This window comes from Rhinoderma darwinii, chromosome 3, assembly GCF_050947455.1.
Source record: "Rhinoderma darwinii isolate aRhiDar2 chromosome 3, aRhiDar2.hap1, whole genome shotgun sequence".
In the NCBI taxonomy this organism is placed as follows: Eukaryota; Metazoa; Chordata; class Amphibia; order Anura; family Rhinodermatidae; genus Rhinoderma; species Rhinoderma darwinii.
In genome coordinates, this window is record NC_134689.1 from 331378917 (window position 1) to 331405479 (window position 26563).

Below are 26563 nucleotides of genomic sequence, written 5' to 3' on the forward strand. Positions count from 1 at the left end.
TTTAGTGTATCATTATGTGTGTTTCAACCTCCCCTTCATTGACAGCCTCCCTCCTCCTCACCTCTCCTTTCCTATGCTGCTCTGTAGTGCTAGAAATGCTCTTCCTTCTGCTTTCTGTGCCCCAATGATGCGGCATTATGCTGGCAGCTTCTATCCCCTTATGTGCCAAGCAAGTCTCCTCTTACACCCAGGTCTGGTGATACGGCATGGTATGCACCCACGTCTAAATCACAGGATATGTGATAAATATCTGATCGATCAGAGTCCTGCCGCTGGGACCCCCACGATAACGAAAACGGGCTTACTTTGCCGCTCCTGTGGGGCTCCATTCCTATGGGGCTGCCAGGAACGGCAAGGTAAGCCCGTTCTTGTGATCAGTGGGTGTCCCAGTGGTCAGACCCCCACAAATCAGATAGTTATCACCTATCCTATGGATAGGTGATGAATACTGATTATGGGAAAACCCCTTTAAGTCATCGTCATCTCCTTATGAAGAACTAACCCAGCTGTGACAAACAAAATAAATTGGCTGAGCAGTCAGGGTCCAGAGGAAACTTCTGAGAATCCACTACAACCATATTATTGCTGCAGAAACACCTAGAGTATCTCTAAGTGGCATTTCTGCTATTATGGGAGTGGGTCCATTTGAACAGAATACTTAGTAACAAGTTAAAAAAAACAATAGTTTATCTGGGCTCACATTATTTGACTTTCCAGCTCATATGGAATCATGGCCAGAATCTAAACTCCTCCTCAACTTAATTCCTTCAGATAAGATTTATCCAGCACTGGAGATTCCTACAGATCCCAAATGAGATACAAACACACCACAAAAATGCAAACATATGGAGGACTCTTTTTGGCCTTTTCTTGTTCTAATAAACTTAACCCCTTTACTGTACTGGTTGCACTATTCTGAATATCCTGCTGTGGTTAGTGCTGAATATACAGTGCCTTATCAGGGTTATCTGATATATATACAGTGCATATATATATATATATATATATATATATATATATATATATAATCCAAAAATAATTTTTTAAATATATATATATATATATGTGTATATATATATATATATATATATATACACATACACACAGAATAAATAAATATATATACATATATGTATGATAAGCAGTTACCATTTCTTGTCTCCAACGAGATGCTGCTGTATTGTATATCCAAAGAATGCATCCTTGGATCCTTCGATAATTCTTGGTTTTTTGTCATCAATGTTGAATGTGTCAGTCAGACCTAAAAGAGAAAAAAAGAAAAGATGGAGTACTGAGTACGGAGTAAAGCATGACATATAAAATCTGTGTATATAAATGGATTGATCCTGATTTCTTAATTTTTGCGAACATTAGCTGTGTAGCTTTAATTGGAATCTTTTTCCAGTAAAGTACTAACTTTAACCGGTTTGCCTCCTGTTGTGCTGAGATGCCAGTAATGCCAATGCATATATAACAATGGCAACTGTCATGATTCTCCAATGTTTGGTATTGCATAATGGACTGAAATTAGAAGTGTTGTGATGACATGAAATCATCGATCATCAATATAGTCTCAAAGTACTAGAAGTGGTGGCTTCACCAATAGCAGTAATATCGGTAACAAAAGTTTCTCTGAACTGTTATAACCTTGAACATACTATTTACATGTATATGGCCTATTTTACTGGTTGGACAGTTAATTGTGTCAATATCAAGTCATTAACCAAGGAAATTGGCAATGCCACATTTCTGCCATCTCATTGTTGAAAAAAGATGTGAGATTCTTAGCATTGCCCCTAGGAAATTTATAGAATTAGCTGCCCTCCACAGTCCTCCTACCTAGTCAATCCATGGTTCATAGCATTTAGAAGTTCTCCTCCGTTTGGATGACAGCTATTCTCAAGAGCACATATTCTAATCATGTTCAGCTCATGTACTATAACAATACTATACTATACATGTACAATATATACAGTGAAGGAAATAAGTATTTCATCCCTTGCTGATTTTGTAAGTTTGCCCACTGTCAAAGACATGAACAGTCTAGAATTTTTAGGCTGGGTTAATTTTACCAGTGAGAAATAGATTATATAAAGAAAAAAACAGAAAATCACATTGTCAAAATTATAAATATTTATTTGCATTGTGCACAGAGAAATAAGTATTTGATCCCTTTGCCAAACAAGACTTAATACTTGGTGGCAAAACCCTTGTTGGCAAGCACAGCAGTCAGACGTTTTTGTAGTTGATGATGAGGTTTGCACACATGTCAGATGGAATTTTGGCCCACTCCTCTTTGCAGATCATCTGTAAATCATTAAGATTTCGAGGCTGTCACTTGGCAACTCGGATCTTCAGCTCCCTCCATAAGTTTTCGATGGGATTAAGGTCTGGAGACTGGCTAGGCCACTCCATGACCTTAATGTGCTTCTTTTTGAGCCACTCCTTTGTTGCCTTGGCTGTATGTTTCGGGTCATTGTCGTGCTGGAAGACCCAGCCACGAGCCATTTTCAATGTCCTGGTGGAGGGAAGGAGGTTGTCACTCAGGATTTGACGGTACATGGCTCCATCCATTCTCCCATTGATGCGGTGAAGTAGTCCTATGCCCTTAGCAGAGAAACACCCCCAAAACATAATGTTTCCACCTCCATGCTTGACAGTGGGGACAGTATTCTTTGGGTCATAGGCAGCATTTCTCTTCCTCCAAACACGGCGAGTTGAGTTAATGTCAAAGAGCTCAATTTTAGTCTCATCTGACCACAGCACCTTCTCCCAATCACTCTCAGAATCATCCAGATGTTCATTTGCAAACTTCAGACGGGCCTATACATGTGCCTTCTTGAGCAGGTGGACCTTGCGGGCACTGCAGGATTTTAATCCATTACGGCGTAATGTGTTACCAATGGTTTTCTTGGTGACTGTGGTCCCAGCTGCCTTGAGATCATTAACAAGTTCCTCCCGTGTAGTTTTCGGCTGAGCTCTCACCTTCCTCAGGATCAAGGATACCCCACGAGGTGAGATTTTGCATGGAGCCCCAGATCGATGTCAATTGACAGCCATTTTGTATGTCTTCCATTTTCTTACTATTGCACCAACAGTTGTCTCCTTCTCACCCAGCGTCTTACTTATGGTTTTGTAGCCCATTCCAGCCTTGTGCAGGTCTATGATCTTGTCCCTGACATCCTTAGAAAGCTCTTTGGTCTTGCCCATGTTGTAGAGGTTAGAGTCAGACTGATTAATTGAGTCTGTGGACAGGAGTCTTTTATACAGGTGACCATGTAAGAGCTGTCTTTAATGCAGGCACCAAGTTGATTTGGAGCGTGTAACTGGTCTGGAGGAGGCTGAACTCTTAATGGTTGGTAGGGGATCAAATACTTATTTCTCTGTGCACAATGCAAATAAATATATATAATTTTGACTATGTGATTTTCAGTTTTTTTTAAAATATAATCTATCTCTCACTGGTAAAATTAACCTAGCCTAAAAATTCTAGACTGTTCATGACTTCGACAGTGGGCAAACTTACAAAATCAGCAAGGGATCAAATACTTATTTCCTTCACTGTATATATATGTATATATATATATATATATATATATATATATATATATATATATATATATATATATCAAAAGAAGATATGCGGCACTCCAATGAAGAAAATGATAAAGATCCTATTGTAGGATTGAAACGTTGCTTTTGTATTGGAATTGAATAAACCACCATTTTCTTCATTGGAGTGCCGCATATCTTCTTTTGCTATATCCGACATTTCGTCCGAGGATCGGGACGTTTTTGCTGGGCACCCGTTCATTGATTTCCATGCTGCTGCTTTCTCTTTGTATATATATACATATATATATATATATATATATATATATATATATATATAAAAAGTATATATACTTGGTTTGGTGGGACGGCCAGCTCTAGGAATTGCCCTTGTTGTTTCAAACTTTTTCCATATAAGAATTATGGAGGCCACTGTGCTCTTGGGTACTTTCAGTGCAGCAGACATTTTTTTGTACCCTTCTCCAGATCTGTGCCTCCACACAATCCTGTCTCTGAGCTCTACAGGCAGTTATTTCCTCCTCATGGCTTGGTTTTTGCTCTTATATGCATTGTCAGCTGTGAGACCTTATATAGACAGGGGTGTGTCTTTCCAAATCCTGTCCAATCAAATGAATTTACCACAGGTGGACTCCAATCAAGGTGTAGAAACAATTCAAAGATGATCTAGAGAAATGGGAGGCCCCGGAGCTACATTTGAAGTGTCATAGCAAAGGGACTGAATACTTACTGTATGTCCATGCGAGATAAGAGTTTATAATTTTTAATAAATTTGATAAATATTTTAAAGCTCTGTTTTCACTTTGACATTATGGGGTATGGACTGCAGAATGATGGGGGAAAACGTGATTTTTTTTTTATTTTAGCACAAAGCCTCAACATAACAAAATGAAAAAAGTGAAAGGGTCTGAAGACTTTGGGCATGACTTTAGGTAAATAGCTCAGGAAATACTCTGAATATATTTCTCCAACATGCCCATAAACTTTTATTAGCTATACATATACCAATTTAGTCCATTTGGGATACGTTTGGTCAGTATATGTCGTGATACCTATTTTTTTTAATAAGAGTCGATGGGAGATGTATGCAGCTGTATAGGTATACGTCGAGGCATCCTGTGGAACGTATTGCTTAAAGAGGCTCTGTCACCACATTATAAGTGGCCTATCTGCTACATAATCTGATCGGCGCTATAATGTAGGTGACAGTAATGCTTTTTATTTAAAAAAAACGATCTGTTTTCACCACTTTATTAGCGATTTTAGATTTATGCTAATGAGTTGGTTAATGCCCAAGTGGGCGTGTTTTTACTTTAGTCAGCGTCATACACTCCCCTGTAGAACGCCCACTTGGTCTAAAGTAAAAACACGCCCACTTGGACATTAAGCAACTCATTAGCATAAATCTAAAATCGCTAATAAAGTGGTGAAAACAGATCGTTTTTTTTAAAATAAAAAGCACTGCTGTCACCTACATTATAGCGCCGATCCTTATGTAGGAGATAGGGCACTTATAATGTGGTGACAGAGCCTCTTTAAACATGCTGTGAACTTGGCCTAATACTATTACTGTTATGCCTTGTTCTGGAGTTGCCAATGTCCTGCAAAGATGAGACAATCCTAGTTCTAGTGTTACAGAAACTGAAGTACATCTGCTTTTATCCCGTGCTCAGTTTCATGGCACTCCTAATGTTCTCTGCAGCACAAATGTTGTTAAACTATCTCAGAAACAGAACAACAAATGCAATAAAGTCTTTTGAAGACTATTTTAACTCTGCGTTAGAACTAAGGAAACAATAGAAATCTTCTGAAATCTTCTGAAATTCTAGGTATTAAGTCTCAAAGGCCCTATTAGGCTAAATTCACACTGCGTTTGCTGTTTATGTTCGGCGGGATAGTTTTAAACGGTCCCCACGAATGTATGGCCAGGCATGTGCAACTATGTGCCTATACAGTTACATAAATATTAGATCCTATGTGTAGACATTTTTTTACTTCCCCTTTCCCATCCCTTGGTTGAACTTGATGGACATGTGTCTTTTTTCAACCGTACAAACTATGTAACTATGTAATATGTAAAATATGTCTGACTCTGACTGCCATAAAATCCCTCCTCCCAAAAAAAGTATACCGCACAGTAAGTTTTGTTTTGTATTGAATTGTATTGAAAAGCAAAGTCAGCATCCTTTATGTTAGTCCATTAAACTCTATGGACATGTCGACATATATGCCAGAAGATTTTCCAAGCGTATATGCCAGCAGTGCACCGCAGACTATGAATCTAGCCTTAATGGTGCGTAGTGCTTATGTTTGATCAAGTTATTATCTATATTTAATGCTATGACCAAAGTCTATGTTTTAGTTTTGACTGCAAATTTCATATTATCCTATAGATGACCCTTTCCCCCCTTCTTATCAAGTCATGTTTTCTTTTCTATGAGGTCAAGTGGTACAAAACCTAAATGTAGAATTATTAGCTATAGTGACTGGGACAATATATACTATACAGTGATCAGGTGAAGATAGATTTGCTCCATATATTATATTCACCTAGATGACTCTGCGATGTAGTATTAGTGCTCTGTCTTATATGGTGATTTTTACATTTAGGACGTTGCAGCGCTCTCATCGTGCTGGTAGGAGGGAATCTGCTTCTCCGCCAGCCGCCGCTGATTGACAGCTTTCTCCCTATTACTGTGTATAGGGAGAAAGCAGTCAATCAAGGACTGGATGGTGGGGGAGCAGCAGCTTATGAATACGCCAGACTCCTTTTTTCATAGCACTCGCATCGTGTTGCAATTTCTAAAAAAAATTGCAGAACTCCAGTTTAAGATATAAGTGACAGACTGATGAAATCAGCCTGTCTATCACTACCTCATGCTGCCCTGAGAGTGGGCAGCATAAAGTTACTGACAAGTTTCCCATTTAGACTAATAAGTTGGCTGTTGATTCCAATTATTTATGCATCTGTGATAACAAAACCCCTAAAAAATTAGTGGATGGTCTTATCCCTGGTACTGCCACTGATTGCATGGTTCTATACCTATGACCTGTCCGCCACACTTGCCACTGCTTTCTGGTACCAGTCCACCAGCAGAAGCTTGCTGAAAATGATGACACAGGGAGGTGTTCAGCATGGCTGTGAAGAGCGATAAGGATGATGAACTCAATGCTAGAACTAGGTTGGTAAGTAACAAATATTGACTTAAAGGAGCACTCCGGTCAAAATGTATACACTCTGTTGTGTCTAGTGCAGACCCTGAGGGGGCGGTGGAATGACACTGTGACTCAAAGAACACCAAAGAGAGAATCCCTGTGTCAAGCACCACCCCCTCTGGCACTGAACTAGGCCTAATACAGTATTAGTTTTGCCTGGAATGTTCCTTTAAAAACACATAGTAACATGTAGTAGAATATGGTAGTTTTCTGCAGTCGTTCAATATTAAGAGAGTTGAAGACTTTCCAGGGATTGATTTTTAAGCCCTGATAATATATATATATATATATATATATATATATATATATATATACACACACAAAAATAGAGTCCAGAAGCACAGGCTTAAAGAGTCTCTGTCACCACATTATAAGTGCCCTGTCTCCTACATAAGGAGATTGGCGCTATAATGTAGGTGACAGTAATGCTTTTTATTTAAAAAACTATCTTTTTTCACAACGTTAGGAGCGATTTTGGTTTATGCTAATGAGCTTTCTTAATGCCCAAGTGGGCGTACTTTACTTTCGACCAAGTGGGCGTTGTACAGAGGAGTGCATGACGCTGACCAATCGGCATCATGCACTCCTCTCCATTCGTTTACACTGCACTAGCGATATAGATATATCGCTATGTGCAGCCTCATACACAAACCCTAACATTACTACAGTGTCCTGATAATGAATACACATGAAATCCAGCCTGGACGTCATGTGTACTCAGAATCCTGACACTTCTGAATCTTTTTTTGTGAGATTCCGGCAAGTGAAACCAAATCTCGCGAGATCACGGAGCTAAACGAGATTTGGTTTCACTTGCCGGAATCTCACAAAAAAAGAGTCAGAAGTGTCAGGATTCTGAGTACACATGACGTCCAGGCTGGATTTCATGTGTATTCATTATCAGGACACTGTAGTAATGTTAGGGCTTGTGTATGAGGCTGCACATAGTGATATAACTATATCGCTAGTGCAGTGTAAATGAATGGAGAGGAGTGCATGATGCCGATTGGTCAGCGTCATGCACTCCTCTGTACAACGCCCACTTGGGCATTAAGAAAGCTCATTAGCATAAACCAAAATCGCTCCTAACGTTGTGAAAAAAGATCGTTTTTTTAAATAAAAAGCATTACTGTCCCCTACATTACAGCGCCGGTCTCCTTATATAGGAGATAGCGCACTTATAATGTGGTGACAGAGTCTCTTTAAATGAAAGGGGGTTCAAGCCTTAGGGAACTAACAACTCTCCCTCTAGACAAAAAGCAGTAAATAGGCAGCACTCACAAAGGCTTATGTGAAAAAAGAGGGTGCTTTATTGACCCCAAAAGTGCAACATTTCGGCTCACACAACCTGAGCCTTTCTCAGGCCTAGATATATATAAAGATTAGTAAGTTGATGACTCTGCAGTATTTTCTTCTGAAAGACGTACATATGGAATTGCGGCTATACAAGTCTGCTTACGTTTACGCCCTCTTCATACAATGATGATCTAATAAAACAACAATTTAGTAATTGGGGTAGAACTGTGGATTGTAAGCACAGGCAGACATGAGTCGCTCCTTACAAGTTTCCAAATAACCACAAACCAAAACAGCTTGTTTCAGCAGTATAAAAGTAATGCTAGATGTAAAACACACTGGAATAATCCTACTATGTCCAACTCTTTTCCTATGCTCTAGACATGGAATAACACAAGGTATTCAAGACAGTGATAGGGGCAGCTGAATAAACTTTACAAGCACCACAATTATATATTCAGACAGGCATTACTGGGAAGATCAATTTATACCACTATGGAGACTACCCCTTTAATATGAGAGACGCCACAGCAGTCATTATTGTCTGCAACCCAGGACCCCAGCTGATTTTGCCACCAAAGAGCCAACTCACTATACATCCCCAGGAGAAATGTAGTATTACTTTATAGTAATACATAAACGTCCTGAATCTTACAGAAATGGTACTTGCTAGTGGCTCTCAGGTCTCAGCTCTTAGGGGGCGGTCCTGTACGTGACATCCATATGCCCTATTAGGGGTTGTCCTAAAGTGGACGTATGGTATGGAAGGCTTTAGCATGATATTGCCAGGATCACAATATTTTTAGCCTCATGGAGCCATAATACATCAATGTGAAAAAAAATAAAGACATCCATAGTATCCATGGTCCATGGAAAATATGTGCCCAGGTCTGGCGTCAGCACCAGGCAAACCAGGGCTGATTACAGGGCCCAGTAGGCTTGTGTGGCCCATGGGAATCTTGGTTAACTTTCTCAATGCTTGTCAAGCCAAGGGTGGTGGCCCTCAATGACTCAGACTTGTCAGGGTGCCTGCATACTCCTGACAACCATGACTACTAATGTGTGTGAGTTCAAGAAATGGGAAATGTTATAATTATTATGTTCTTTACTTTTCTTATTCACTCCCTCTTTTCCTTCTTATGCACATTGTATTTCTTACCCCTACTTCATCTATCCATCTTGATATTTCTTCTTTTACAAACCTCCTCATATACTGGGCTTAATAACTACTAAGTCTACATGTATTCTATGGAGGCCAGTTAGGGAGGCTAGTTACTCCACCTTTGGCAATATGGGTATAGAGTTGGGAGTCCTCAGATACTTGGCCCATAACTAGTGCTACCCTGGTAGTTATACCCAAGAGCTTTACATTTCCTTTTACAATGAAGGTCTTTTTAGTTTTCCATAATTAGCACTCATCCCCTTTCTATAGGATGGGTGATAAATGTTAGATTGGTAGGGTCAGATCACCCTACCTAATTATGTTGTCCGCTAATGATAGGAGATGCATAGAATGGTAGGTAACTATGGGCACGGCCCACTCTATATAAGCCTATGGGAGATAAGGAATCAAACCAGTATGGCCAGTATTAGTGTTTTTCTAGTGGCACCTTTCGGAGATGCAGGTCAGTTTCTAGAGAAGCACCTCCTGTGCACAGATAATACATTCAGAAAATCATATATTATGCCTTTGCTAAGAATAGTTAGTTACTCACAGAATTATGTCCTGAGAAAACCTCCAGACGGAAAGTGCACAACCCACAGGAATGCCGTAAAAAAATGATCTGAACGGGAGCTGATGTTAAATTAACCCATATGTGTTCTCAGGAAAGGGTTCAGGCTGTTCTGCAAGACCTTGTATTATGTATTACTTGTAGCTTATGTTACAGCAGGGCAATGACATAGAGAGTATGGTGTTTTGTCAGGCATGATGACAGTCAATACATCGGAAGACACTAATTCTGCATCTCTGTTCTAGAAGGTCATTCATGGTCATATTCTTCACACTTTCTCCTCCTCTGACATTAGCCACAATTCTAGCAGAGAAGCAATATAGTGTTAGGTACTGTACTTCATTATATGCTTCATATTTAACTTTATGAAAGATACAATTTAGCCAGCGAGAGGCAAAAACAAATGTATAGAGCATGTTCTCTGATCCGTGAGGAGAGATTGTAGAGTATTTTGTCAACGTGTAATCTTTGCACATGTTTTATGTTGAATGAAAGCCAGAATCTCCTCTGTGGCTTTCTACATATGTATAGCAGTAGGACAATTAAAGGGGTAGTCATGAAATTCCTATATTTTATTTTATTTCTATATACAGCCCATTATGACATAATCAAAGAAGAAAAAAGGGATACCTACAGAAACCTGTTCTAAAGGCAGAAATTTACCTTCATCATATAGTGTCCCCCTGTTGAAGGGAATATGTCAGGTATTTAAATTTAGTTTAATTAACTGTAAGAATTTAGAAGAGGAATAATGAGGTTTTTTTTTAATGTTGCAGCTATTTCTTTTTCATTTAACAACAAAAAGAAAGAAATAGTGACTGCCACATTGGAGGCACAAACATCCTTTATGCATTGTCCATATATACACAATGTGTGTGCTTTATGGCAGCTGCAATGAATGAGAGTTGATGGTCAGAAAAGTGTCAATAGACTAATACAGTCTCCAGCAAGAGAGAGAGAGTACAGCCCTTTCCCACGGGGACCAAGGAGGGGCAGGGGATTTGCATACAGAGACTTGTCTGTGAGCATAGTGTTGATATTCTCCCTTATCTAGACCTTCAGAAGTAAAAACAAAGCTGTCATCAAATTGTCTGCACTCTAATGATGCAGACTCTGTCCCAGTCTACACAGTAAAGCTGAAAAGTAAGCAGTAAAAAAACCTGAAAATATCAGCCTATTGTATTTACTTCAATGGCTAGTGTAAAAACTGGAATATTTCAGGATATTTTTTATTTGGATAGGCACAAAAAAAATATAATGTATAACATAATAAATGTTAGCATGTCATTTTCTTCTGATATATTCCCTTTAAAGAGGTTTTATGAGAATAAATCTTCATTGTATAATACAAAGTTAGTATATTGCTGTCAATGAATAAGACCATTCTTGTTTATATACAAAGTCCAAAAATAGATACAGACCTAATACATCTCACATAGAGTTTACTTCACTTGTATTTAGTCTAAGCAACCCTCTGTGAGCTAAACAGCCTGTTCTCCAGAATGAGACATTTCATCTACACTGATAGGTGGCCGCAAAGTATCAGGACAGAAGAGAGATTTGTGCAGCTGATGTATTTAACTTAGAGACGATAGGCAGGACACCTCCTCTGTCGGAGAAGTCTTAGGCCTCTAGGAATGTTCCCATTCACTGGCAACAAGCAGAGATTGTAAAAATGTTGAGGGATTTTTGTTGCCGTGGAACATGGTATAAGGTTTTGGATAGGCAAAAACTTTTGTTTAGCATCAGTTGCTGTCCTTAGGAATGCATTGAGGCAGATATAAGGGCAATTTACATGCTATAGTTGTAACATTTCTTTTCTTGACATGGTCAGATAATATTTTACTATGCTTTGCAAGCAACTTTTCCCATCTGTAGAGTAATATGATAGTCACACGTACATACAACTTTCATGTGATTTGTTAAGCAACAAAGTGTTGGTTTACAGTTGAAAAAATTAAAAAGTGTTATTCAACTAAAATGACATGCAAGTGGTATATTTTAGAGCCTGATACAATTCTAGTTTTCTACCTTCAGTTTGGAGGTAATTGACACAAAATATTAAGAAATTGTATGAAAAGGAGCGCCTAGTAAAGAGTTTCTCAACCTGTGGTATGATCACTCTAGGAAGTAAGGGCTACCGGTCAAGGGGGCATGTGGCGTGCCCCCAGGCCAGTGGCGTAGCTATAGGGGTTGCAGTTGTGACCGTGCCCATAAGCCTGGGGAGCCCACGGGGCCCCCGTTGCCATACAGCATGCTGATTAAATAAATTTTCTGTGCCGTGAAGCCGGCACTTCCTCGTTATGGTCACATGGTACACTTAGTGTACCATGTAACTGTGACGTCACGTGAGGGGCGTTCCAGCCAGGGTGGAAGAGCTGGTGCGGAGGACTCCAGGTGAGCTGCAGAGTCTGTATTGTAATGTATTGTGTTGTCTTGTAATGTATTGTGTTGTATTTTCTTGTAATGTATTGTGTTGTATTGTGCTGTCTGTGTTTGTAGTGGAGAGGGGTGGGGCCCGTTAAATTACAGCCCCCCCTCCTCTCTTCACCGCAAACTGCACAATACAACACAATACATTACAAACTGTGTGTCGCTTCCCCCTGGGGGTTCGTGTGAAGACCTCCGTGGGGTCGCGAGTCACTCACCAAGGTCCATTCAATGCTGGAGCAAGGAGCTGACGGCTGCGCCAAGTCACTCATAGCACACACTGGAGAAGGCGATTGAACATTCACCCAGCGTGGGAATGGGGATAGGTAAGTAATTATGTTGTTTTTCTATTATGCACATATGGGGGCATTATACTGTATGGGGGGCCTGATATGGTGGGGGGGGGGTGCATTATACTGGATGGGGGGAGAATATGCAGGGGGGCATTATACTTTATGGGGGGCTGATACGGGGGCATTATACTGTATGGGGGCTGATATGGGGGGACATTATACTGTATGGAGAGCTGATATGGAGGGGCATTATACTGTATGGGGAGCTGATATTGAGGGGTATTATACTGTATGGGGAGCTGTATGGGGTGCATTATACTGTATGGGGGGCTGATATGGGGGGAATTATACTGTATGGGGAGCTGATATAGAGGGGCATTATACTGTATGGGGGCCTCATATGGGGGGCATTATACTGTATGGGGGACTGATATGGAGGGGCATTATACTGTATGGGGAGGTGATATGGGGGGCATTATACTGTATGGGGAGCTGATATGGGGGCATTATACTGTATGGGGGGCTGATATGAGGGGCATTATACTGTATGAGGAGCTGATATGGAGGGGCATTATACTGTATAGGGAGCTCATATGGGGGCATTATACTGTATGGGAAGCTCATATGGGGGGCATTATACTGTGTGGGAAGCTCATATGGGGGGCATTATACTGTATAGGGGGCTGATATGGGGGGGGCATTATACAGTATGGGTAGCTGATATGGGGGAGCATTATACTGTATGGGGAGCTGATATGAGGGGCATTATACTGTATGGGGGCTGATATGGGGGGCACTATACTGTATGGGGGCAGCTATGTGGGACATTATACTGTGGGGGCTGATATGGGGAGCATTATATGGTATAGGGCAGTTATGGGGGGCATTATACTGTATGGGGCAGTTATGGGGGCATTATACTGTGGGGGCAACTATGAGAGTATTATACTGTGCCGGGGCATTATACTATGGGGGCTGTTGGGCAAGGCTGCTGGGCATAGGCACCCGCAGGGGTCTGGTGATGGTGGTGGTGGGGAGGGGTAGGGGGCCCAAGCTGAATTCTTGCACCCAGGCCCATGAGCCTTTAGCTACGCCCCTGCCCCAGGCCATGCTTTTCTCACAGACTTATTCCTTCTTCTTGTACTGTTGCAGTCTACCCTTGCTATATGTACACTGTTACAAACTGACTCAGACTGGCTATGTTATGGAGGAACTGTTACAGGTTGGATATGTTATGGAGGCACTGTTACAGGCTGGCTATGTTAACGAGGCACTGTTACAGGCTGGCTATGTTAGGGAGGCACTGTTACAGGCTGGCTATGTTAAGGAGGCACTGTTACATGCTGGCTATGTTAAAGGGGTGTGTGTGGCACTATTTACAAGGGGTGTGTCTGGCACTATCTACAAGGGAGGTGCGTGGCACAATTTACAGGGGGTGTGTGTGGCACTAACTACAGAGGACTGTGTGTGGAACTATATACAAGTGGGGTGTGTGGCACTATCAACAGGGGTGTGTGGCCCTTTTTACAGAGGCGTGAGGCCCTTTCTACAGGGGATGGGTGGCACTATCTACAAGGGACTGTGTGGCACTATCTACAGGGGGCAGTGGGTGCACTAGCTACACTGGTTTTTACGCTACCAGTAGTTGTCAGCACATATCACCTATTCATTTTTTTAATTAGAACTTGTGATATAAAGTGCTCGGCTGGTGGATACGTGCAGACTAATACTCGTAGCGTAAAAAACAGAGGGTACGTAAATAACTTGGTTTGAAAGTATGTGTTTTGAAACCCTTCTTTAGAAATCCTACATTTGCCCCTGACAGTATACTTACCGATCTCGCTCCTTAGTTGGGTCCAGGCACAGCACGGGTCCTGACGGCTTTCAGCGTCATGGCGTCACCCTATGTGCGCCGCGCATGACGTCGTGACGCTGAATGGTGTCAGGACCCGCACTGCACCCGGAGCCGAAGAGAACCCGGCGCAGGAGCGAAGAGGGTAAGTATAAGAATACTGTCTGTTGGGGCCCTGTATCTAAGCCTACCATGTGGTTGGCTTAGATACAGGGCCCAGCAGACAGTGTCACACATGTCTGCAGGCAATAAATGGAAGTTGGGGGGGCCAAAGAAGGGCTTTTGCACCCGGGCCCATGAGCCTTTAGCTACGCCCCTGGGCACATATACAGGCTACCTCTGTTATGTGGACATTGTTGCCACCTAATAGTCACAGCACAGTGAAAATCTGTGTAAATTTCTATTAAAATCATGACTAATTGTAGTCTTTGAGGTACAATAACTTTTAGTAGGGGGTACTTTGCATACAAATGTTACGAAAACCTGCCCTAGTATATTCTTATTAATACTATTCCACCTGCTACTAGCTGTAACAATCCATAATAGAAAGCAGGGCAGCCTGGGCAATGAGACATTTTCCAGTTTGCCTGAGTTCACAGACTATAGACAATCCTACTGTAAATCAGTCTGCTGAATGTCTGACAGGGAAGCTTCAGGGAGCTTGAAATTCCTATAATATATTGTAAAGTAGAAGCATCTGTTTTCATATAGGTTATTACACTACCAATATACAATCCAGAGACTTCTCCTTTGCAGTTTTCCAACTGAGCATTTACTTTGCACTGATGAGTTCATTCGAGGGGTGGACTGAGGCATGCAAGCTACATTACGGATTACTAGGGGTCAGTTCTGGTTCCGGAATAGGAGCTATTTGCTTTCAACTCCACAGGATAGGTGATAATTGTCAGATCCATGGGGGCCCCACCGCTGGGACCCCCACCGATTGCGAAAACAAGGGTCCCCTCACTCCCAGGTCCTCCTCAGTGCACCGCACAGGGTAAAGGAGCTTGAATGAAGCGGCAGTTGATCATGCGCTCATCACTCTGTTCAATGTCTATGAGACTGACAGAAACAGCTGAGTGCTCTACTCAGCTGTTTCCGTCATTACCATTGACTTTGAATTGAGTAGTAGCATTCATGCTAGACTACTGCTCCATTCAACAGAGGTTCAGGACACATGTTCTCGTGATCGGTGGGGGTCCCAGTGGTGGTGCCTCCAGTGATCTGACAAGTATTGTCGATTCAGGAAATACTCCTCTAACCAATTTTGATATGAACTGCTTACAATGTCTAGTAATAATTTAAATAAGTCACATATATAAGGTGGTCAGGCTCAGTTTATCTATGTCTTTCTATATAAAGATAGGATGAAAACTAATGGCACAATTGATCTCATTGTTTTCTCGTTCCTATCACCTTTTGATTGGCTATGTTGTATTGTTTCTTAAAATCCAGTATTACTAAATGTTCCATTCATTAGTCAGAGAATCCATAAGACCATAATAAATATTATACTAGACTACTATTTCATACTGAAAAGATATCGGCATAATGTGCCAAAATCAGCCCTGGAAAGCATCATGAACAATTTATTTAGCATTGATATTCATATCTGGCTAAGAAAGCTGCCTACAACAAGGCTACAGGCTACTAAAATGCCATAGTTAAAGCAAATCTCTAGCCTTACATTGAAAATTGGTGCTGGGATATCACCTAACTAACTAACTAACTAACTAACTAACTAACTAACTAACTAACTAACTAACTAACTAACTAACTAACTAACTAACTAACTAACTAACCACCACCATCACCACCAAGTTGGCAGTGTCCCTCACGTGATATGGTTGGATAGGCAAAAATACTTGGTCTGGGCACTGAGGGAGGGGTCCTAGCAGAAGCATAACTTGAAGCTCCTGGGCCCCAATGCAAAATCTATAATAGGGCCCCCACCTACCATATATCATTTACAATACTGGTGTCTTATGTGGCTGAGGTCATTTTGGTACCCCTAATGCTCCAGGGCCCGGGTGCGACTACTACCTCTGCACCCCCTATAGCTACGCCCCTAGGTCCTAGTGTTGGTAAGCAGAACTGCTGAAGCTATGTGTCATAACCAGGCTTTCTGTTTGCCTGCTCCATGCATTAAAGCGTACTCACTCACATTAGCCACCTTGCCTACGTGAGTAAGTTGCACACAATTAGGTATATTTACTACTCAAAATACGCCAGAATTCTGGCATACATGTCATGCACCGCATTTAATAACTATTTTAAACTCTTTTTGCACCTAGTTTGATGAGGGGATGTGGCCTAGACGGAAAAAAAAAAGTCTAATTTAAAGGGGCATAGCTTAAAAAAATTTCCGCTGCAGTGCAAAATTGCATCAAAATGTTGGCATAAAAAACTGGCATAAACTAAGAGGTAGTATAAGGAAGAGAAGAAGTGTCTAACATGCCCAGCTAGATATGCCAAATTTTCCATACAGCGTGCGCCACTGTGATAAATTTGGCGCATCTATTGGCTGCCTTGTCTAGGTTTACGCTATCTAAATCTTAGACAGTAATAATATATCTGCCCCAATAAGTTTACTGTATTTTGAACATGGACAATATTTTTTCTTTAATATTTCCCTAATCCAATAAATCAACAATGAAAACTAGATGTTAAAGTGCTATTCCAGGGAATGCCACAATATTTTGTCATATCCTTGGTGTGTATAATGCGAAACTTATTCGATTTCACTTGACAATAAATTTTCCTACCGTCTTTCTTTCCTGTTCTGAAGCTCCGTTGCCTGGTGGTAGGATTGCTTCATGACGTCACTCGAAATTCAAATGACAGTAATGTAATTACACTGCATTAGAATGATGGTTTCTCAATGCTTCTAAGCTACTGTTAGTACCCCCTACTACAATAAAGTACCCCTAAGGCTATGAACATACACTGTACTGTGCCTATAAAAGGACAGTGTGAGTAGCCCTAGAGACATTTACCCCGTAGGGTGCACGTGTCATAAATGGGGAGTGGATTGCCAGAATTAAAAAGTTAAACCTTGTATTTACTGTATCATACAATGTAATTTTATAAATATATAACCAAAATCCAAAAGGAGTCATGAAACCATTACTGTATTGACTAAAAAATTTTTTTAAATTCATTTCATTAAAATATACAACGTTTATAAAAAGATAAGTGATGGATCAACACAAAAGGTCAGTATGCACACAAGGTCATACACCTCAAATCAGTAACAATAGGATATAAAGCTAATAGTCTGTAACGAAATATAATATATTGATGAGGGCACACTAAGAAAATATACATAAATAATGTTCAATTGGCAACAAATTTCATTATGCAGTGAATGTGAACTAAATATGGTAACACTATGATGCACGGAACACAAGTCAATGGTAAGACGGCATCTGAGTGTAGTCAAAGGAGGCGCTTAAGAAAAACTGCTAATGAATGAAAACACAGCTGGAGTGGTGCCAATAAAAAAAAATTCTTCGACGCGCGTTTCCCATTAGTTTTCCTCGCCTCCTGAGGAAATTTAATGGGAAACGCGCGTCGAGGCGATCAGGCACACCACAGACATTCGGTTTAGGGGAGCTATGCGCATTCTAGTGCCATCTTATGGTAGGACCACTAGTTTTTTATTGCCACCTCTCCAGCTGTGTTTTCATTCATTAGCAGTTTTTCTTAAACGCCTCCTTTGACTACACTCAGATGCCGTCTTACCATTGACTTGTGTTCCGTGCATCATAGTGTTACCATATTTAGTTCACATTCACTACATAATGAAATTTGTTGCCAATTGAACACTATTTATGTATATTTTCTTAGTGTGCCCTCATCAATATTATTATATATTATATTTCGTTACAGACTATTAGCTTTATATCCTATTTTTACTGATTTTAGGTGTATGACCTTGTGTGCATACTGACCTTTTGTGTTGATCCATCACTTATCTTTTTATAAACGTTGTATATTTTAATGAATTGAATTAAAACATATTTTTTTAGTCAATACAGTTATGGTTTTGGATATATATTTGAGTGGAGTTGTAACCCTGTTGCACTATTGGTTTGGACTGTATATATCAGTACTATAATGTAATTTTATCACAGTAAAGTGTTCTTAAACCGCTACGCTATGTTGTTGCTGCTGGCTTCTTTATCCCTCCACTAGGTGGCACTTGTGCAGTGGTGAAACAGTCTAGCAAAGATGGGAGAAGGTTATACTGCATTGGAGAAGAAGGTGGTAATCCGGCTACCGAAGATGTCGCATACATATTTCATCTTGTTGTGTTATTGACTGCTAATAGAAGGTTAGGCAAGGTGCTTAGCTTGTTGACATTAAAATTAGGGTACCGGGATGTATGCTCCGGATGCCAATTTAAGGCTGAAAAATTCTCTAACAAGATGATGGTGGATGCATAAGTGTGCATGCATCCTCACGCCTAGGCGTGGTGTTTAGAGTATAAAACAGCAATAAGTCCGCCAAAAAAAGTTCAGTGCTGGGAGGAAGTTGGCGTGATTTGAGCTCTGCGTTATCAAGAGAGAGAGTGAGAGAGGTGTTGCTGCAAGTGGGGAAGTGGAAAAAGCCGCTGCGGCAGTGAAAGGAGAGGGACTGACAGTAAGGCGCCGGAACTGAGGAGCATGTGTTGGACTGGTAAGGACTGCACTACATCAGTATCTATTGTTGTGCTGGGGTAGTGACAGGTCCTGAAGAGCAAGCAGGGGTGGTGTGTGAGGTCACACTATATGTATAGCTGGACCCCAGATAGTCAGAGAGTTGTTCCAGTCGTTGGCCAGCATTAGTGAAAGACTAAGGTTTGAGAGTTGGCCCATTTTGAGGCTTGCAGAGCCTTCTCCAGTGCAGCCAGCAGCCGCCATCTTGAGGGTCATTAAGCCTGAAGGAACGCAGATAGCAGCCGCCATCATGAGGCCTACTAGTCCGAAAGCAGATAGCCTTTGCATCAAAGAGGGGTTCTCTTGACTCTGTGTCTGCTGCTCATACAGAACAAGCCAGCCATCTTGCCTCCCTGAGCCGTAACAACGTTTTTGCGTCCCAAAGTGGGAAGAATTATAAATATTCTCTGTGGCCATTATCGCCGGCAAGAATTGGTAATATTTAAATTGAAAGGAAAGTTTGAAGTTTTGACTATAACTCCTGCTTCATTTTATCTTTCTCCGCAACATCCTGCAGGGTATCCACCATCGTGGCCCACCCTCCACCACCTTACACGCGTACCACAGGTTGAGAACCGAATCTCTAGTAGAAACACCTCACATAGCATGACTGGGGCTTTCCACATATCCCATTGTCCAACCTGGCTAATATTCATCTGCAGATATCATTAGTCCTACCGTAATTTATTTGTACCCATCTGTCTTGTACATGACAAGCAGTATAATTACTATGTTTCTGTCCCTTCATTAAGCATTACATGTAACCAACATTACTTTGTTACCAGAAAACTATCCACCAGTGCATGTGTATAATATGTGAAGAAACAACCTGGAGAATTAGAATATACCAAAACGAAATAAAAGGTGGAAAACTGTCTGAATTGAGGTGACATCAATATCACACAGGTCAGAAATCTCCAGGGTACATCTCACAGACACATATCTCCGCATGTAAAGTCTACATATTGTATAATCCAATCTACTAATCTCCACCAATGACTATTGTGTCTATCATTTACATCTCTACTACTACAGATCCGCAGTTGTGTAGGTCATGTATAATTCTGTGACGTCCTCCACCAGTTAGTCTCTATAATGTATTTACATCAGCAGTTTTTCCCTCCAGGTATCCCCTCTTCCCATCCTTCATATTCCCTCCGCTGTAACATGTGAAACCTCTCCTCATCTCTACTGCTCAGCCTGATGTGACACTGAGTCTCTCCTGACATACTTGTGGCTCCTAAAGTATCTGAGATGATGTCTGACCTGTCCTCCAGTGCCTCCTTTCGGTCCTGAGCTACCCCAATTCAGTAAAATCTTCAAAAGATGCCAAGCCTTCACCCCTGCCCCCCTATCTAACTCCGTCCACCACTCTCGCCTTTCATCTTTCTAGCCCCCTGCTCCTCACATTTCTGCTCTGCTTTGGGATTTTGGGCAGATTTTGTTTCGAGTTGCTGCCAGATGTTTAGCTCTCGTAGCGTCCAGCTTTAGACAGCAAAAGGGAAGATTTCTCTTCATTAAAGGGACAAAGCCTGCGATCCATAACACAGCAGCAGCCGCTCATATCCTTGTAAAACCTGACAACATGTTCAGATGCAGAAGCACTTCATCTATATATTTACATTGGCCGCTGTCTTTGACAATGGTAATAGTCAGTATCTCTGTGCCAGTCTATAAAGCTGGTATACGCCAGTCATAATATCAGTTTGACCAATCATTCTGAAGGATATGAATGGATCACAGTTCATAACTGTAAAATTATTCTTCATTCAGCAGCAAAGTGTCTCAGTTTAGACATCCCAATCATCCTGGAACACTGGATTTCCCTTTAAATCAGGTGGAATTTATGCACAAAACAATACGGTGAGCAATAAATGGCATTTTTGCTGGCAAAGTTTTCAGTTTTACATTTTATAATCTTCTATAACCAATATAAATTCACTAAAAAATGCCTCAATGTTTGCGTCTGGTACACACATGGTTATTAGTACAGTCTTCTAAGTTGCTTAGTTTTTTTAAAGTGACCCAATAAACTGTGCTACATCAAACAATCTAATAGAAGCATAAGATACATTTCTCCGTGCCAGTAAGGGTTAATAAGGGGATGATGAGTCTTTATTATGTCTGATATAAATGGTTCAGACGATTGCTCAGCTCACCTGGTAGGAAGAATAGAGCCCAGGCAGTGAGAAGCCCTCTCCAGTGATCCACGCTGCAGACTCTCATCCTGCCTGTAGGGAGCCCTCTGCCAGACTGGTAGCTGGAGAAGCTGCCACTTTCCCACTTCAGTCTCCGCTATTCCCTGGCTCCCAAACTTAAGAGTTACATAGTAGACTGAGGAAGTGGGAGGACCAGACTCTGGTAGGAGGTGTAAGTGGTACAGGGGACAGGACAAGAGTAAAATAGCAGGCAGTATAAGGACATTAATCATAAGGTCATCAATAAAAGACAAAGAATGTGAACCTCTCAGTGTGCCCCTTAAATAGACCCGTGGGTCAGATCATATACTGAAATCAAGGCGGATAAACTATTTCAGCTTCTGTGTCGCAATACTTTGGTTACCTGCTTCTCTTTTGTTTTTTGGGCCAAATGAGCTCAGAAAAATTTGCCGTCATTCTGATTCAATGTCAGTTATGAAATGATTTTACATCTGGCCACATCATATTACGCAATAACAGCTCTTCCGCAAGCCAGTGCACTACATCTGCACATCAGAAAATGTCACTGCTGTTATCTAAGACCAATTTCAGATGGCCATAACGTGGTCACATTTTAGTGTCCGTATTTAGGCTCCAACACTGGGAACCCCTGCTTTTCTATGGAACCAAATTCAGATCCCTATACTTCTCATGTACACATAGTAGCTGTGAGCATGGAGCCTGTATGGCAGTGTTTAGATTCTGTATGGCTCCCAAGTATTGGGTTTCGTATGTACGGAGCAGTGCATATAGGGGAGAATAGCTCCGCAAATACGGCACCTGAGGAAGCATACTACGATTCTTTTTCTGTCAGATTTGTAAGAGAGAGAAAAAAACTGAAATCCGAGACGACAAAGGAGGTCTGACGTGCCTATATGGCAGCCCTATTATGATTCTGCCATCTGCATGAGCCCTCGATGAGCATTTTTCCCTAGACTAAAAAACATCACCACTAAATAGAAGTCATTGGGCAATTTATTAAGACTGACGTTTCATACACCAGTCTTAATAAAAAGAAAAATTTGAGTAAAGTGCGACAAATTTATTAAGAGATGAAAGCTTCTTAATAGATGCGTCGCCTGTTTCGGCAAGGTTGTGCGCCATAATTGTGGCACAACGACTGCTGCCATACACCATCCATTCCCCAACATCGCCCATAAAATAGAAAAAGCTCTTATCTCCACTCCTCTTCTCCCCCTCCGGGTCTCTCTAGCGCGGCTCATACAAGGTCCTGATGCCTAGTAGCGTTGTAATGAGGAGCGGAGAAGAGAAGCGGTGAGGTGACTATAACATTGTAGTTATTTTTAATTGAATTTTTTATTTTAATTGTCCAATGAGGGAGGTAGTCGACTCAGGAGGGGCAAGTTAGGGGCTAAATTATAGCAAATGTTGTCAGTCCACGGAGGCCAAGTCCTCTTTCCCGATGCCACGGCAATTCTTTTTTTTCTTAAAGCTATATCTGTGTCTGGAAAAGCTGGGTGAAAACCAATATGGCTTATTTTCTATATCATATCACACTGCTTTCCTAGAGTTCTGTATAGGAAATCTGTGCAGTGATGGGGTGTGGGGGATGTATCACTTGTCAGCAACTTGTCAGATGTGCAGTTCTGTAGTCTGTTAAAAGCACCTGTAAGGGCCTGTTCAGACGTGGCAGAGTTTTTCCGCTGCAAATGTTGGTGCAGATTTGGGGCAACTACGCAACGAATCTGCATCAACATTTGTATATTTGACAGGTAATTGAGACGTTGCAGAAATCACCACGGACTTGCCACAGATTTCAGTTTTTGCATTGCAAAGGCTGAAATATGCAGTGAAATTCCGCTTCTTCTCCGCAACAGACAGTGCATACTGCGGACAGAAAATTCCGCACTGCAGCCTATGGTCCGCAGCAGAGTTTTCCGCAACGTCTGAACTAACTTGCCTAAAAATTTATTGAAACAAATGTAAAAAACGGCCGGAGGAGAATTCCACTGCCGACTGTCCGCAGCGGAATTCCACAGCAATTCCGCCACGTCTGAACGTGCCCTTAGAGTTGTAACCCGCCGGCACGGGCCCCCCCATGGCCGGAGGCTCCGCTAGCAGCCGCTATGGCTGCTACAGCGCGACGCCGCTGAAGGGGTTGTTCCTACAAAAGACATGCATCCCCTATCCACAGGATAGGGGATGCATGTGTGATCGTCGGGACATCCAGCGATAAGGAGAACGGGGGACCGAAAGTCCCCCGAAGTTCTCCATGACAAACCTCGGACTTCCGGGGTCTGTCTGCAGCTCCATAGAAATGAATTGTGCACTGGTCGTGCTTGTGCGCATGCGTGATCAGCGCACCTTTCATTTTTATTGAACTGCGCAGACTCCGGAAGTCCGAGGTTAGTCATGGAGAACTTCGGGGGACTTACGGTCCCCCGTTCTCCTTATCGCTGCCAGCGATCACACATGTATTCCCTATCCTGTGGATAGGACAAACTATAGGCTGTTTTTTTTTTGTTCGGGGGGGGGGTCTGTACAGGGGGGGGTCTGTATGGCGTTATCTACGGGGGAGGGGGTTCTATATGGTGTTATCTACAGGGGACTCTGTATGGCGTTATCTACAGGGGGTGGTCTGTATGGCGTTATCTACAGGAGAGGTCTGTATGGCGTTATCTGCAGGGGGGACTCTGTATGGCGTTATCTACAGGGGGGATTCTATATGGCGTTATCTACAGGGGGTCTGTATGGCGTTATCTACAGGGGGTCTGTATGGCGTTATCTACAGGGGGGTCTGTATGGCGTTATCTACAGGGGGACTCTGTATGGCGTTATCTACAGGGGGGTCTATATGGCGTTATCTACAGGGGGGCTGTATGCCATTATCTACAGGGGGGGCTGTATGCCATTATCTACAGGGGGGGCTGTATGGCATTATCTACAGGGGGGCTGTATGGCGTTATCTACAGGGGGGATTGGGGCTGTAAGACGTTATCTACAGGGGGCTGTGTATGGTGCTATCTATAGGGGGCGCTGTGTGGTGGAATCTGTAGGGAGGCACTATCTACAAGGGGGGGGGGGTTGTGTGATACCCAGCGGAGGGGGGGCCCAGTATTTCCTAGTTACGCCCCTGAGTTACATGTAATATTTTGACTTTCAATGTGAAGCTTTTATCCGGGGTCACTTCAACGATTACATTAACCACCTAACAGTCACATTAAAATTGAAAAAACACTCTTGAAAATGTAATTTTTTTTATTGCAGATTTAGAATTCATGTCTTAAGTTAATATAGCTGGCAGGGGCATAGCTAAAGGCTCATGGGCCCGGGTGCAAGAATTCAGCTAGGGCCCCCTATCCCTCCCCAACACCACCATCATCAGACCCCTGCACGCGCCTATGCCCAGACGCTTTGCCCAACAGCCCCCATAGTATAATGCCCCCACACAGTATAATGCTCCCATAGCTGCCCCCACACAGTATAATGCCCCATACAGTATAATGCCCCCCATAACAGCCCCATACCGTATAATGCTCCCCATATCAGCCCCCACAGTATAATGCCCCACATAGCTGCCCCATACAGTATAATGCCCCCCATACAGTATAATGCCCCATATGAGCTTCCCATACAATATACTGCCCCCATATGAGCTCCCCATACAGTATAATGCCCCCCATACAGTATAATGCCCCCTATATCAGCTCCCCATACAGTATAGTGCCCTCCATATCAACCCCCATACGGTATAATGCCCCCCATATCAGCTCCCCATACAGTATAATGCCCCCCATATCAGCACCCCATACAGTATAATGCCCCTCCATATCAGCCCCCCATACAGTATTATGCCCTCCCTATCAGCCCCCCATACAGTATAATGCCCCTCCATATCAGCTCCCATACAGTATAATGCCTCCATATCAGCTCCCCATACAGTATAATGCCCCCATATCAGCTCCCCATACAGTATAATGCACCCCATATGAGCTCCCCATACAGTATAATGCCCCCCATATCAGCCCCCCCATACAGTATAATTCCCCCATATCAGCCCCCATACAGTATAATGCCCCCTATGTCTGCCCCCCATACAGTATAATTCCCCCATATCAGACCCCATGCAGTATAATGCTCCCCCATCTTATCAGCCCCCATGCCATATCAGCCCCACATGCAGTATAATGCCCCCCATACACTATAATGCCCCCATATGTGCATAATAGAAAAATAGCATAATTACTTACCTATCCCCGTTCCTTCGCCTCCTCCGGTCTGTGCTATGAGTGACTCGGCGCAGACAGGTGCGATGATGTCGCTACATCCCGCCTGTCTGCATCGAGCCGCTCAGGGCACAGTGAATGCTGGAGCAAGGAGACATCAGCTCCTTGCTCCAGCATTGAATGGAATCGGGACCTCAGTGAGTGACTCGTGACCCCCCGGAGGTCTTCACTTGACCGCCCAGGGAAACGTGACTCACAGTTTGTAATGTATGGTGTTGTATTGTGCAGTTTGCGGTGGAGAGAGGAGGGGGGGGGGCTGTAATTTAACAGGCCCCCCCTCCACCGCAAACAGCACAATACAAGACAACACAATACATTACATTACAAGGCAACACAACACATTACATTACAAGACAACACAATACAAACAACACATTACAATACAGATTCTGCAGCTCACCTGGAGTCCTCCGCAGTGGCTCTTCCACTGCACTGGCTGGAAGACGTGTCATGTGACAACACGGTCACATGGTACACGAAGTGTACCATGTGACCAAAACCAGGAAGTGCCGGCTTCACGGTACAGAAAATGTATTTGCATGCTGTATGGCAACAGGGGCCCGTGGGGGGCTTAGGGGCTCGGTCGCAAATGCGACCGCTGCGACCCCTATAACTATGCCACTGATAGCTGGAGCATAACTTAGGTGTCTTAGCGGATCTGTCAGCTCCTTATGCGGATTTCAGCGGTCTGTCACTTATTTGTTAATGTGAAGTTGTTTTTGATATCTTATATGTTACCTTTGCAGGACGCAGCCAGCGCTGCAAACAAGCAGTCCAAAGATATTTATGATATGCAAGCCCCCCCTGCCCCACAGCCGCTGATTGACACATTCCTCCCTATCACTGTGCCCTCAGACAGGGCAGCATATTCCCCTTTAAGTGCATTTGAACCCCTTAGTGACCGAACTACTTTTAACCGTAATTAATTTTACGCAATGTGACGTAACTCATTTCAGTAAAATTACGGTCGTCATAACTTTTACATTTTTTCTTCAATGTAGCTGTATAAAGACCATGTATTTTGCAGG

General features: G+C 42.3%; 1 protein-coding gene across 1 annotated transcript in view; it reads right to left on the bottom strand.

The window, feature by feature from the left end:
* ITGA11 (integrin subunit alpha 11) overlaps window positions 1–21365 on the bottom strand; it is an 82658-nt gene extending 61293 nt beyond the window's left edge. Inside the window, exons 1-2 of the mRNA XM_075859480.1 lie at window positions 21250–21365; window positions 1150–1261 (exon numbers count right to left, since the gene is read on the bottom strand). Of these exons, the coding sequence (XP_075715595.1) occupies window positions 1150–1261; window positions 21250–21316 (179 nt within the window). The 5' untranslated portion in view covers window positions 21317–21365. The remainder of the gene's footprint in view (window positions 1–1149; window positions 1262–21249) is intronic.
* Between the last annotated feature and the right edge of the window lie 5198 nt (window positions 21366–26563).